The sequence below is a fragment of the Eriocheir sinensis genome, chromosome 52 (genome assembly GCF_024679095.1).
Source record: "Eriocheir sinensis breed Jianghai 21 chromosome 52, ASM2467909v1, whole genome shotgun sequence".
NCBI lineage: Eukaryota > Metazoa > Arthropoda > Malacostraca > Decapoda > Varunidae > Eriocheir > Eriocheir sinensis.
Genome location: NC_066560.1, coordinates 6,905,884 through 6,918,729, shown reverse-complemented (window position 1 = coordinate 6,918,729; position 12,846 = coordinate 6,905,884). Strand labels below are relative to the sequence as shown.

The following is a 12,846-nucleotide window of genomic DNA, read 5'->3' as shown; positions in this document are numbered from 1 at the left end:
TAAGAACAACGACAAAAAGAACAAGAAAAGACGAAGAAGAGGAAGAAGAAAAAATACAACAGAATAATTACAAGAAAAACAAGAACGAGAAGAACAAGACGAACAACAAGAAACAGACGAAGAACAAGAAGACGGAGAACAAGAAACAAAAGAAGAAGAGGCAAAAGAAGGTGAAGAAGAAGAAGAATAAGGGTGTGCAATGAACCCTCCCCACTCCAAGACGGTCCAAGGGAGGGGGGACAAAGATGGCCGCCCCGAGTCAGCTGGTGAGGGACAGCTTCCCCGACATAGACGAGGAGATCTTCCAATACGTTGAAGGCAAGCCGCTTAAACTCAACCAACAGACAGATATAAGTCCCTCCAAATAATACACAGACTCGAGTGCGTGTGTGAGGCGCGGGGAGGTCATAAAGGGGGGTCAAAGGTGCGGGTGTCCATCCTCCCCACCCACACGCCCTGCCATTGACTTTTCCCGCCCGACACGTGTTTGGGGCTTTATTTATCTGTTTATTTGGTGTTTTGTTGTCGGTTTGCTCTGTGTCTCCACGGGTGAGGCAGGGGGTTCGTGGTGATACATTTCCGGGCTGTCAAAGGGTCCAGCGGTCACTCGTGTGTGTGTGTGTGTTTGTTGCTGCCTCGTAGGTTTTATTATTTTTTTTACAGACAAGGAAGAAACTCAAGGGCGAAAATGAGTTAACTTAAATGCCCGCTCATGACTGCTCCTATAGAAAAAAATTAAATGAGTGGCCACGAGAGGTTGATTTCGACACGTCTTCACCCCACCATTGTAGCGTGATTTTCGTGTTTTTTTTTCTTTTTTTTTTTCCTCCAGCATCCACTCCGGGTATTCTTTGCAGTAGCCTTGGGAAACCTGGGGAAGGGAAACACGAACTGGTAAATCTGATGTCACACTATCCTGTGTTCTGGGGTAATGGGTTCTTGTGCATGATGTAAATACCACACTTACCAGACTCACGCAGGTATATTCAAATGTTTGTTCTTTCCCCGCAGCATCCAAGAGTGGAATCATCTCCCATCTCATGTAGTTAATTGTCCCACTCTTGACACATTTTGGAATAGGATCATCAATCATTATCTCCCTAATCCTGGCCCTTCACCATGTCCCAATATCTTTCCTCATCCTAACCCTTATCCTAATCCTGTCCTGGCCCCTTGAATCCCCCGCATATCATGCCACCTGAGAGTTGCCCTCCACGGGTCTCCTAGAAATGAAATGAAATGTTACCTACTTACTTGTCTTGTCAGAAGTTCTGGTGGAATCACCACGACCAGCTTGAAAGTCCACTGCCTCCACATTTTTCTTCTTCTTATAGTGTAGTTGGTCAATTATACAGTTTGTCACTGCACCCATGTGCTTGGGCTGTGTGGAACATGAGGCTCATCTGGTATGGTTTTCAGAAGTTTGTCGAGCCTCCTTTTGAACGCATCTATAGTGCATTTTGTCATCTCCCTGATTTCTGTTGGGAGGCAGTTGAAAAGCCTGGGACTAAAGTTAATGAAACGTTCGGCCTCAACTGTTTTTAGGCGTTGTGTCATTGAAAAGAGAGTTTGGTTACTCTAGCCAACTACTGCTTCTAATATACCGAAAAAATAGCATGTTCTGCCAAACTTGGGGTGTGTCTGGCTCTTGATGGCCTCCTCTTCATGTGGGGATGGGCAAGGTACCAATCCTAGTATCTTTCAGGTGTATATGATACAATATCTCTCGCCTTCCTTGTAAGGAGTACATTCCTAGTTTTTAATCAGTCCCAGTAACTTGTCTCACTGAGAAGGACACCTTTCTGCTTACCAAAGAACATTGTACACATTCAACACACTGCTGTATTGCTTTCTGTCGCAAATCACTCGTTTATGAAAGATTAATTTCATGAAATATGGTCTGGGGGGATATATCAAGGAATTTATATCTGTTTATCGTATTTTTGGCAGTGTGGCTCAGGTCAGGTTAGGTTAGATTTAATTGTTTATAATGAATATGAGATATGGTTTGTGCTGCTCTGGTGGTTGGGAGTCTATGAGCATACGTTTGGAATTTTACCACGACAGGTTCAAGGACTTTGGAGACGGAGATGAGCAGCGAGGCCAAGGGTGGCTATAGCAACATGGCTTCAGTTCTCTTGTGCTACGTACTCATAGCTGCATACATATTCTCTAAAACACCGATAAACAATCAACATGAATTCAGGGTTGATGCCACCAAAATAGGAATATGTAGATTAATGTAAAAAAAAGTAGAGCTTGACAAGTGATTTGAGGCCCAACATGTGTTTCTCTGCAGGTGTATTAGCCAGCACTGAAGACTTTGAGACCAGCGATGACGTGTACGAGGCCATTGGAGGACTGTTGGTGGACGCCGTGGGTCTTGAGAAGGATGGAGAGATTAGGTAAGCAGTCCAGCATCCATTACCCCTGCATGCCGAGGTGCACTTTCTTTATTGCATGGATAGGGCAGCTGCATGGAAGCTTGCTAGGAGAGCTGTCATAAGTATAGGCGGTGAGTGAGTGAAGTGACGCGCCCCCAGACACATGCTCCCCGATAGTTAATTAGTATATATTCTTTAATTATGCATATGTAGAGTGAGGTGAATTGTTGCCACATATTCCCATCTGAGTTTAATATTTTCTTTATTCTTAGTGGCCTATATAAGTTAGCTTTGTGGGTCTGCACCATACGCTTTTCTTTTTGCAGTAGGAAAAGAAATATCAGTGAAAAAAAATGCTTTAGTTCTGCTCCTGCAAAGATGATAGTAGCCAAAACAGAGGATCAGCTTCTGTTAGTGAGTAAGGGAGATAGAAGTCAACTGGAGAGAATGGGAAGGAATGAGCTAGCAAAGAAAGTATATACGAGAGAGACCAATGCCGTGAGTATACAAGAAGTGAAATGGAAGAAAATGTTGGTAGAATGTTTGAAAGAAAGAGGGATTAGAAGAATGAGAAGACTGGAACTTGTAAGGATGGAATGTGTGGATATGAGAACCGTAGACTTTTGTGTGACCCCCTACTGAAGGAGCTCCTAGGACATCAGATCGGTAGATAGTAAAAGTCTAGAACTACTTTTTGTAATGGTTTTTAAAGTGCTATTATGCCCATCTACTTATTGTTTTCCATTCTTTGTTCATTTTCACACTTAATATCAGTTCAGTCATTGCATTCTCTCAGCTGTCATAATATTTTTCTTGGATTCTTAGTCTCAACATATCTTCTTTTTTCCTCATATATTCATCGTAAAAATCAGCCTTTCCTCACAGTAATGTATTTGTGTTTTCTTTTTCTTTCACCCTGCTTTCCCGGTCCTTCACCCTGTTTCCTGAAACCTCCCCGATTCATAAAACACTTCACCTTTCTCACTCTTGCACGACCCCAACTGCCTTTCCACACCCACACAACACCCTTTCAATCCTCACTTCCCCAAACACCACACTCCCACCCTCTATCCTAACCCCTTCAATCCTCACTTCCCCAAATACCACACTCCCACCCTATATCCTAACCTTTTCAATCCTCACTTCCCTAAACACCATATTCCAAACTTCTGCCCTAAACCTAACCATCGGCATTACCTCTGCACTTCTTTCTAAACACACACACACACATACACACATGCACATTTTTATTTCTGGCTTATGTGGTGCAGGAGACTATGTGGGGAGGTGATGGAGCTGCTGAGCACGCCTAATGGAGCCCTGGAGCACAAGACCCTGGAGGCGCCGGTGCAGCTAGCGCAGATGGCAGCAAACATGGAACTGGAGGAGCACGAGATCAAGTCCGTCTGGTCCCGGGAAAGGGATGATGCACTGGTGAGGAGAATCCTTCTTCATTATTTTTTATTTTATTGGTATCACTTTTTTTTTCTTTTTTTTTTATGTTTATGGTAAGAGGAGTCAGATAATTATATATAATAATGCTATAATACATTTTTATTATTATTATTATTATTTTAGCAGGAAAGATGTAAAGAAGAATAGTTATTGTGATTGTATTTTGTAGTTTTTATTTTTTACGATTGATCCTTAACATCATTTCAGAAAGTTGACCAGAGAAAATTGGACAAGGCCGAGGCAAAGCTCAAAGAGAAGAAGGAAAAGCGCATCAACACTGACAAGAAAGACGTACCTGCGCCGATCATCCTGGAAATGGCCACGGCCTCCCAGGTGAGTGTGGTGCGCAAGGCCGTGTGTGTTGTGGTAGGGAAGTGGTGCCTTGTGTCAAGTGGAGTTGCAAAGGACATTCCTGGTTGCTGGCTGCTGCTGAGTAACTACCTTGACAATTGTAACTATGCTGATCATTATTATATTTGTGCATTATGATAGTGGCAAGGAAGCTCCAGACAACCATTTTTCTGATCTCAAAGCTTTATTTATTTTTTTTTTATTTTTTATTTTTTTTTTACAACAAAGGAGATGGCTTAAGAGCACAAAAAAGAAATAATAATAAAAAAGCCCGCTACTCACTGGTATATATTTGATTGTTTTATAATAGGCAGGTTATTTTTTATCTAAAGTGGAAAAAGATATAATTCTTTCCTAATTTTTCCCTGTTTATTTGTTATATTTAGATGACCTGGGTTTTGGCTTCAGATTGTCAGCAAGAAGGACCGAGCCTTGGATGCCAAAGGGATCTGCAACACCAAGGACATCAGAATAGAAAGCTTTGATGTGGCTTATGGGGACAGGTGACTCATCACTCTACTTTTACCCTCTCCTTCCTTGCTGCCGGCCTTACACACAACTATCCTCAATTTTCATCATCAGTTTTATATTTATCTTTTTTAGAACATGATATACTCATGTTGCTATTGAATAGTTCCATTTTTTTTCCAACTATAATTGGTGAATCCTTCATACAATATGTGATGCAAGCAGTCTCCTTTGCTTCAGAGCTCAAGGCTCTCCGAGAGCTCTAGTTGTTCCCACCATTTTACTCCACAAACTTGTCTTATTAGCTGGGATTCATGCCTGCCCAGGCTCTACCATGTGTGCACAAGAATTTGTAGCCATGTGAGCTTTGAATTCATGAAGTGTGTGGGTGTATGTGTTGTGCTGTGTCATTCACTCTCAGTCTGATCATCCGTGCCACCAATGCATGGTGAAGAAAATAGGATTGTGTTTGTAATGTTGATGATGTTGAATGTATTATCATAACTCAGCATTACTAGTAATTGTCACTGTTCCAGCTGTTTAACTTCTGCCACACATGACCCTTTCTTTCACCTCTGATAAGTTTCATGTGTTGCTGTCATACTGCTCATACCTGTTTCTTGTAATACATAGTTATATTATTATTGATGTACAACAATTTTTGTTGTTCTGAAGCTGTGCATGTTTCTGTTAAACTCAAGTTCTGGTGTCCTTGCAGGGTTCTTATTCAAAATGCAACCATATCTCTGGCCTTTGGAAGAAGGTATGCCTTAGTTGGAAGAAATGGCCTTGGTAAAACTACGTTGTTGAGAATGATGGCAAGGTGAGTGGCTGCCATTGCATACTGTACTGTTAAGTAGGAGGCTGTGCTTCAAATCTTGAGTATTTTGAATAACATTTTACCTTTTTACTGATGGCATTTTTCCATTGGTCTGTTTTATCCTCTTCACCTTGTTAATGGTTGGGTCTATAAGTGTAAACAAAGATTTTATAACACATGTGAACATAAGGAAACCACTAAACATTTATACATACCACCAACCCTCCTCCTTTTTCTCTGCAGTCGGAGTCTTCGGATCCCAAGCCACATCTCTATCCTCTACGTGGAGCAAGAGGTGACGGGAGACGACACCACGGCCCTGGAGAGTGTGTTGGAGTGCGACATTCAGCGGAAAACCCTCCTTGACCGAGAGAAGGAGATTCAGAGCAGAATAGCACAAGGGTGAGACCATGGGGTACAGGCACTTTACCAAAGTTTAACCTTGAAAATTCGCTGTAATAAACCCTTTGCTCACCCAGCAATGCTCGGTAAATAGCCTCACCCTAAGATTCATTCTTTTAATATGCTCGAGATGGAGCTTCCATTTTGTGTTTTCTGTTGTGGGTTGATAAGTGACAAGTCCTGTTGTGGTGGTGCGTGGTGCTCTTGTATGAAGGCCGTGATGGGTGGGACGCACAGCGCTTGTTGTTTATCTCATGATTATACAAGCAACTCAACTGAGGTGTGCTCGTATTGTATTGAATCAAAGATGTTTTCAGATGCAGTTGTAAATTAAAGGTTAAGGAGTCATAAAATACATAGACGTATGGGACTCTTCTCATCCAGGGGGACTGAACTCTGCCTGAAAAATGTTTTGCCTGTAGCCTTAATTCAAGCATATATATATATATATATATATATATATATATATATATATATATATATCTATATATATATATATATATATATATATATATATATATATATATATATATATATATATATATATATACGATCAAAATTTTCCTTAGCAAGTGGTTTCCCTGGGGTGTAACTGATTCGTAAAGTGGGTCACCTTTACTCCTTACCCATGATTGCTCCTCCCTTGTGCATAGATTACATGGATTTTCTTTTTTGGTTGCATATCTTGTAAACAAGTTTATATTCTTACAAAATCTTTCAATACTGTGTAAAGAATGAATATGTATATATGTATTGTTTTTATGGTTCTCTTCCCCTGCTACCTGTTGTCTGAAGACCATAATTGATTCACTTGCTCACAAAACCCTGAAAAACAGGAGCTTACGAGTCTTCCCTTCTGCATATTCATCCCAGGGAGCAAGATGACAGTCTAGCCACACAGTTGTCTGAGGTGTATGCAGAACTGCAGGCCATTGAGGCAGACAAGGCTCCTGCCAAGGCCAGCGTCATCCTCAACGGTCTTGGCTTCAACCCCGAGATGCAGACAAGGCGGACCAAAGAGTTCTCTGGAGGCTGGAGAATGAGGATAGCATTGGCGAGAGCACTCTTTTCACAGTGAGTGTTAATATCTTGTATGCCGTCAGTGTAGCAATAGTAATAGTTGTGGTGGATGACTAATGATGACTTATGTAGGTAGATTGAGTGTTTATTTGCTGTATGCTGTCAAATAACAATAGTAATGGTGGAGGGGGTTGACTAACTATGGCTGTGTTGGCAGACCTGACCTCCTCCTGCTGGATGAGCCGACGAACATGTTGGACATGAAGGCCATCATCTGGCTTGAAAACTACCTGATGGGGTGGTCCAGCACTTTATTGGTGGTGTCCCACGACCGGCATTTCTTGGACATTGTGCCCACTGATGTTCTTCACCTCCACTCCCAGGACATCGACATGTACCGGTAAGGCATCTCTATGTATACATAGGCACATTCATATGAAGGAATGCATGGGCACCTTCATATTGCTGTAAACAGTGCTGGATTTTTGGATGGGGTAAGATAAGGACATGAAGAGATCATGAACATTGATATGTTTAAACAAGAACTTTTTATCCTCACTTTTCTTCATTTATATGACTGATTTTCTTTATAACCATAATGGCCTCTCAACCTCTATGGCTTTTTCTTCCCTTCACTAAATTTGTTTCCTCTCGCACAGAGGGAATTACGAAAACTTCATTCAGACCAAGAGTGAGCGACAGAAGAACCAACAGAGGGAGTACGATGCCCAGATGCAGTTCCGTGCCCACGTCCAGGAGTTCATTGACAAGTTCCGCTACAATGCCAAGCGTGCATCCCTCGTCCAGTCTAAGATTAAGATGCTTGAGAAACTGTGAGTTGTGCTGGGAATGGTGAGGTGGGGGGGGGGAGCATGGATGTGCTGTACTCTACATGCTCTCATGGAGCTAAGAATTTTTTATCAGTTGCTTTTTTATTATTACTGCTGCCACTTGCAGATCTTTGCATTGTACTTTATCTGTCTTTTATCAGTGCATATGTAATTGTTTATGTGTATATGAGAGACTATTTAGTATGAGACAATATGAAGTAGAGGCTCAGAATGCAAGGGTGTCAGTCATGCTATTTGGTGTCCCAGTCCATTGGAGGTTTAAGATCAGATTAACCTTGGAGTTAAAGCAGGTGCAATGGCTGTTCATACATTCTACCTTAACCCCTTTACTACGGCCGGGCCAAAACAGCGCCCCGCGCCATTTCCGAGATCGACATGCGCGCCAAATTTCAAATGTCGCTATTGAAAATAACAAGTTTTCAGCCATAAACTCAACATAATCATTGTGTATTATATATGAAAACATGCAGAATTAAATGGCACACATAAAGAAACATAAATTAGTTGATAATTTTGAGATGTAAGCATAAATTTAGAGATAAAATAACTTGTATATTGGCTAAAGCGAGCCAGGACGCAGTATGCGCGTCCTCTGATATGGTACGGGGCACACAAGGACACAGTATACGTGTCCTCGTGTTGAAGTGGTTAAGATCCTTTCCAGATATTTTGTAGCCATCTTTTCAGTTTCAATAGAAATAATAATAATAATCATGTAGCTGCAGGTCAGAACAATAGTGATGACAACCACTTAAATTTCTCTCCATCTTTATTCTGTGTTTCAGCCCAGAACTAAAGCCCATCGAGAAGGAGGTCGGCGTGGTGCTGAGGTTCCCAGAGGTGGAGAAGCTCAATAACCCTATCCTGCAGCTGGATGAGGTGCAGTTTGAATACACGGCCGGGAACACAATCTTTACTGCTGTTAACCTGTCAGCTGCCATGGACTCCCGGATATGTATTGTAAGTGTTGCATTTCTGCATTTATTCATTCAAGTGAGTGTGCGTGCATTTGTAGATAGTGAAGTTGTAGATATTCTTCATATTGAGTGTACTTAATTTTTATACCTCAACACAGTTTTCCAGAGAAGTGCTTCCCTTAACCCGGTAGCAGCAACGGGCCAAATTTGTGGCTTTACCATGTAGCAGCAACGGGCCAGATTTGTGCCATGATATAAACCCTCCAAAATAGATGATACATAATCTGATCACAAATGCTTTGATATATATTATGGAATGGTTTATGTGAGGGGTGATTTTTTCTCATTTTTCTCTCTTGGAGGGACCATTTCCTTGCGCGCAGTCTGGACGCAACTATCCCCTCAGGCGCAGTCGGGGAGCCCAATGGTGGGGTTATTTTAACTTCTGTATCTCAAAAACTATTCATCACAGCTAAAAGCCAGAAACACCACCGGAAAGAGGAGGTCCAGATCTATAGGAGTCAGTTATGTATGCCTCTCTTGCGAACGTACATGCACATTCAGGGAGTGTTGAATGTTAACACTTACGTCGGTGCGTGCGAGATGATCAGCCATATTGAGGTAACTGCGGACATCTCTTTTTCAGACTCTGGCAAGGAAGCATTGCCAACTGCAATATTTACAACTATTTGGTCAAAGAATCAGTCAGGTGATAGGTGAAGCTATGCAAAAATGCCGCTATATTGGGCAAAAACATCCACCAGTTACTCGTCCATAGATTTGCCGCGCTGGGCTGATATGATTTTCCACCAGATTTAGTGAAGAACCCACTCAATTGGCAATCCTGTGTTGTGAGAATTAGTGTTGGAACACACTCATACGCGGGAGATTTGAGTGCGGCTGGAGCTTGCAGCGAGCGTTTAGCGCCACCAGCAAATACGCCTAATGCCCGCTGCAAGCATTTACCAATGAAAGGGTTAAGAAACATGATCCCTGCTGCTAACGGGTTAAATGTCCTACTAATTGTCATGGTATGTAAAAATTAATAATCCTGTGAATAAGTCTTGAGGTCCGCTGATGTCTGGATTCACTCAGGTTGGAGAGAATGGTACAGGCAAGACCACGCTGCTGAAGATCCTGCTGGGGGAGCTGGAGCCGACCAAAGGACACCGGCTGGCCAACAGGTGTGTGACTAATTGTTCTTATCAAATTTTCATTTTCACTAATTTTGTAGAAATGTGAAAAACTCAAGAAGTCTAAATGCATGTTAGATCGACAGTCGACCCTCCACTTGAACGGCTTTCAGTACCTCAGACTTCACTGGCAAAGCTTCTGTACCGTGGACGTTAACAAAACACAAGAGAATCTGATTAATCATCTTTTCGGCCATGGGAAATCAATGATGTAAGAAGCAGAAGAGTCTGAGAATACTGACCGGTCCATATTCTTAACCCTTTCAATACGTGATGCAGACATCGGCGTCACAGTATGGAAAGGGTTAAGAGGAAATGGAAGAGGATTAATCCTCTTTTAAACCTCTTAATTCTCTTTCATTTCCTCTTAATCCTCTTCTAAACCTCTTAAGAGGAAATGAAAGAGGATTAATCCTCTTCCATTTCCTCTTAACCCTTTCCATACTGTGATGCCGATGTCTACGTCACTGTATTGAAAGGGTTAAACATATAGGGCTCCCATGACGACTAGTTCCCAAGGCCACAGAGAAGATTAATCAGCCAGGTTTCCTTGTGTGTACCATAACAGTACCCTGCAAACATTCACATTATAGACTTGCCTTCATAATCTAGATCACAATGTAGGTTTTTTAACAGTAAACCATGATTGTCTCCTACTTTTGTAGAGCAAATGAGGGAATGCATGTCCAACACTGGCTTTGAGTCACCAGCCAGGTTATGCATTTATGCTGTGAAGCACTATTTTCACCCTTTCTCCATAACTTGTGAGCGGACTGAATCCCCGGCCTGCTGAGTAAATATGGTCGAATGTTTCATCACAAAAAAATTTACACTATGGTTGCTAGATCCATCAGCCCCAGCAAGGTGGGTGCTCAACAGCAGTCTTGTCCAGGCAGCCTTTGTCCCATTGTGTGCATACAGTTCTTCTGTAGGTGTGGAAGATACTGTAGTGGCTGCAGCCAATGGGAATTATTGTCGTCATCTGATTGGCCTTCTGCATATTTGGTAATGTTTTGATGAGGGTTTTGGTTTCATCATGGAGTCTAGTGTCATGCTACCCTCCACATATACCTCCTTGGTATACAACACAGGTCTGATAATCAACAACAGATTTTACATTGCATCTAAAAAATAGGGATAGATGTCTTAAGGGTTCTATGAATGTGCTGTGTATGGGAGTATAAGGCGCCTCAGGCAACCTGGAAGTTTAGCATTTTCAAGGCATTCTTGGTGCTGTCTAGACATTTTATAGTGAAATGGGGTTTCACTGGTTCACCCATCCAGGTGGAGGTCAGCAAGTCAGCATAGCTGTGACTGAAGGCAATTATATATATATATATATATATATATATATATATATATATATATATATATATATATATATATATATATATATATATATATATATATATATATATATATATATATATTTTTTTTTTTTTTTTTCCATAGCAAAATTGTAGTTACTTCTATAAATGCCTTGTATATATTGAATCATAAGAAAAATTATTAATGGCCAAATGAAAGTGTTTCTTGCGGTACTTTATTGTAAAGGTTGAGTTTGTAATGTGTTGTTTGTTTGTCAGGTCGTTGAGAATAGGCTACTTCACCCAGCACCACGTGGACCAGCTGGACATGAGGGTGTGTCCGGTGGAGCTGCTGCAAAGCAAATACTCAGGTATACCAACCCAACACAATCCTTATTTTTTTCTCTTCTGTGAATTTTTGTTCTATTATGAAATATCCTGTTTGAAGATGGTCTTATCCTGTGGGCAGTGCCTTACCCTTTTATACTTAGAAGTAAACACTAATATTGGCCTGCATGCCGCAATGGCTTGTGTTCTGGATTTTACCGTGGATAAATATGCTTTCCCCAGGGCGACCGATTGAAGAATACCGTCGCCAGCTGGGTTCCTTTGGGGTGAGTGGTGACCTGGCTTTGCAGCAGCTGGCCAGCCTCTCTGGTGGACAAAAGTCTCGTGTGGCCTTTTCACTCATGTGTATGGGCAACCCCAACTTCTTCATCCTTGATGAGCCTACCAACCACTTGGACATTGAGACAATTGAGTCACTTGGGGAGGCAATCAGCAGGTTTAAGGTGAGTCCAGAAGGTGGTGGCAGCAATGATGGCACTACTCATATTCAACTACTGTTGAATATGAGTATACTACTACTGAATATGAATATACTACTTGAATATGAGTATACTACTACTGTTGAATGGGGATCTGCCTTCTTGTTACATTTGACTGCATAACATTTATCTATAGAGAACCCAATATTGGGTAATGTTAGAACTTTTTTTTTCCAACCTTGAATTCTGATAACAATCTTTTATTTCAAAGTGCTTTATTATCACATTAAAACAATCACTTTGTACCTGGAATTGTCTTCAAAGAATCTCAGTGAGGTGAGGTAGCAGATACTATTTTTTTAGCTAACATAATAAATTTCCTTCCAAAGGGTTGAGCTTTGCATCTGATGTGTGTTGTTCCCCACCAGGGTGGAGTGGTGCTTGTGTCCCACGACGAGCGGCTCATCCGCATGGTGTGCACGGAGCTGTGGGTGTGTGGTGAGAAGAAGGTGCGCTGCGTGGAGGGTGGCTTTGATGAGTACCGGGCGCTTGTTGAAAAGGAGATTCAGGCCACCTTATAAGGTCTGTTCTCTAGTAAGCTATTTCAATATCCTAGCAACAAGATTTTTATTATGTTATGAGTGTCACACTAAATAAGATCTTTTGTAGCAATTGTGACAGATTATTAAATATTTATTTATTTATTTTTAAAGAAAACTCTGCCTAAAAATGCACTTTTATACAGAAGTGTTCAAGTATGCAACATGTCTTATTTGCTAAATCAGTTATGAGAATACAAGCGGTATTTATCTACATACGCTTTTATTGCCCAACTTTATTGTGTAAGTGAACCTTATTTTTCTTTTCGTATTAATTGTAGCTTCTTACAATCACACGGTGCTACCAAAAGT

General features: G+C 41.3%; 1 protein-coding gene across 1 annotated transcript; it reads left to right on the top strand.

Annotated features, from left to right (window-relative positions):
- Nucleotides 1-162: 162 nt before the first annotated feature.
- Nucleotides 163-12,748, top strand: LOC126983001 (ATP-binding cassette sub-family F member 3-like). The gene is made up of 15 exons (XM_050835398.1): nt 163-318; nt 2,300-2,405; nt 3,656-3,818; nt 4,047-4,172; nt 4,599-4,693; nt 5,377-5,481; nt 5,722-5,880; nt 6,754-6,954; nt 7,118-7,300; nt 7,560-7,733; nt 8,537-8,711; nt 9,764-9,852; nt 11,448-11,539; nt 11,739-11,959; nt 12,364-12,748. Exons 1-15 carry the CDS (start codon nt 246-248, stop codon nt 12,514-12,516), a joined length of 2,115 nt encoding a protein of 704 aa, XP_050691355.1. The 5' UTR covers nt 163-245; the 3' UTR covers nt 12,517-12,748.
- The last annotated feature ends 98 nt before the right edge of the window (nt 12,749-12,846 follow it).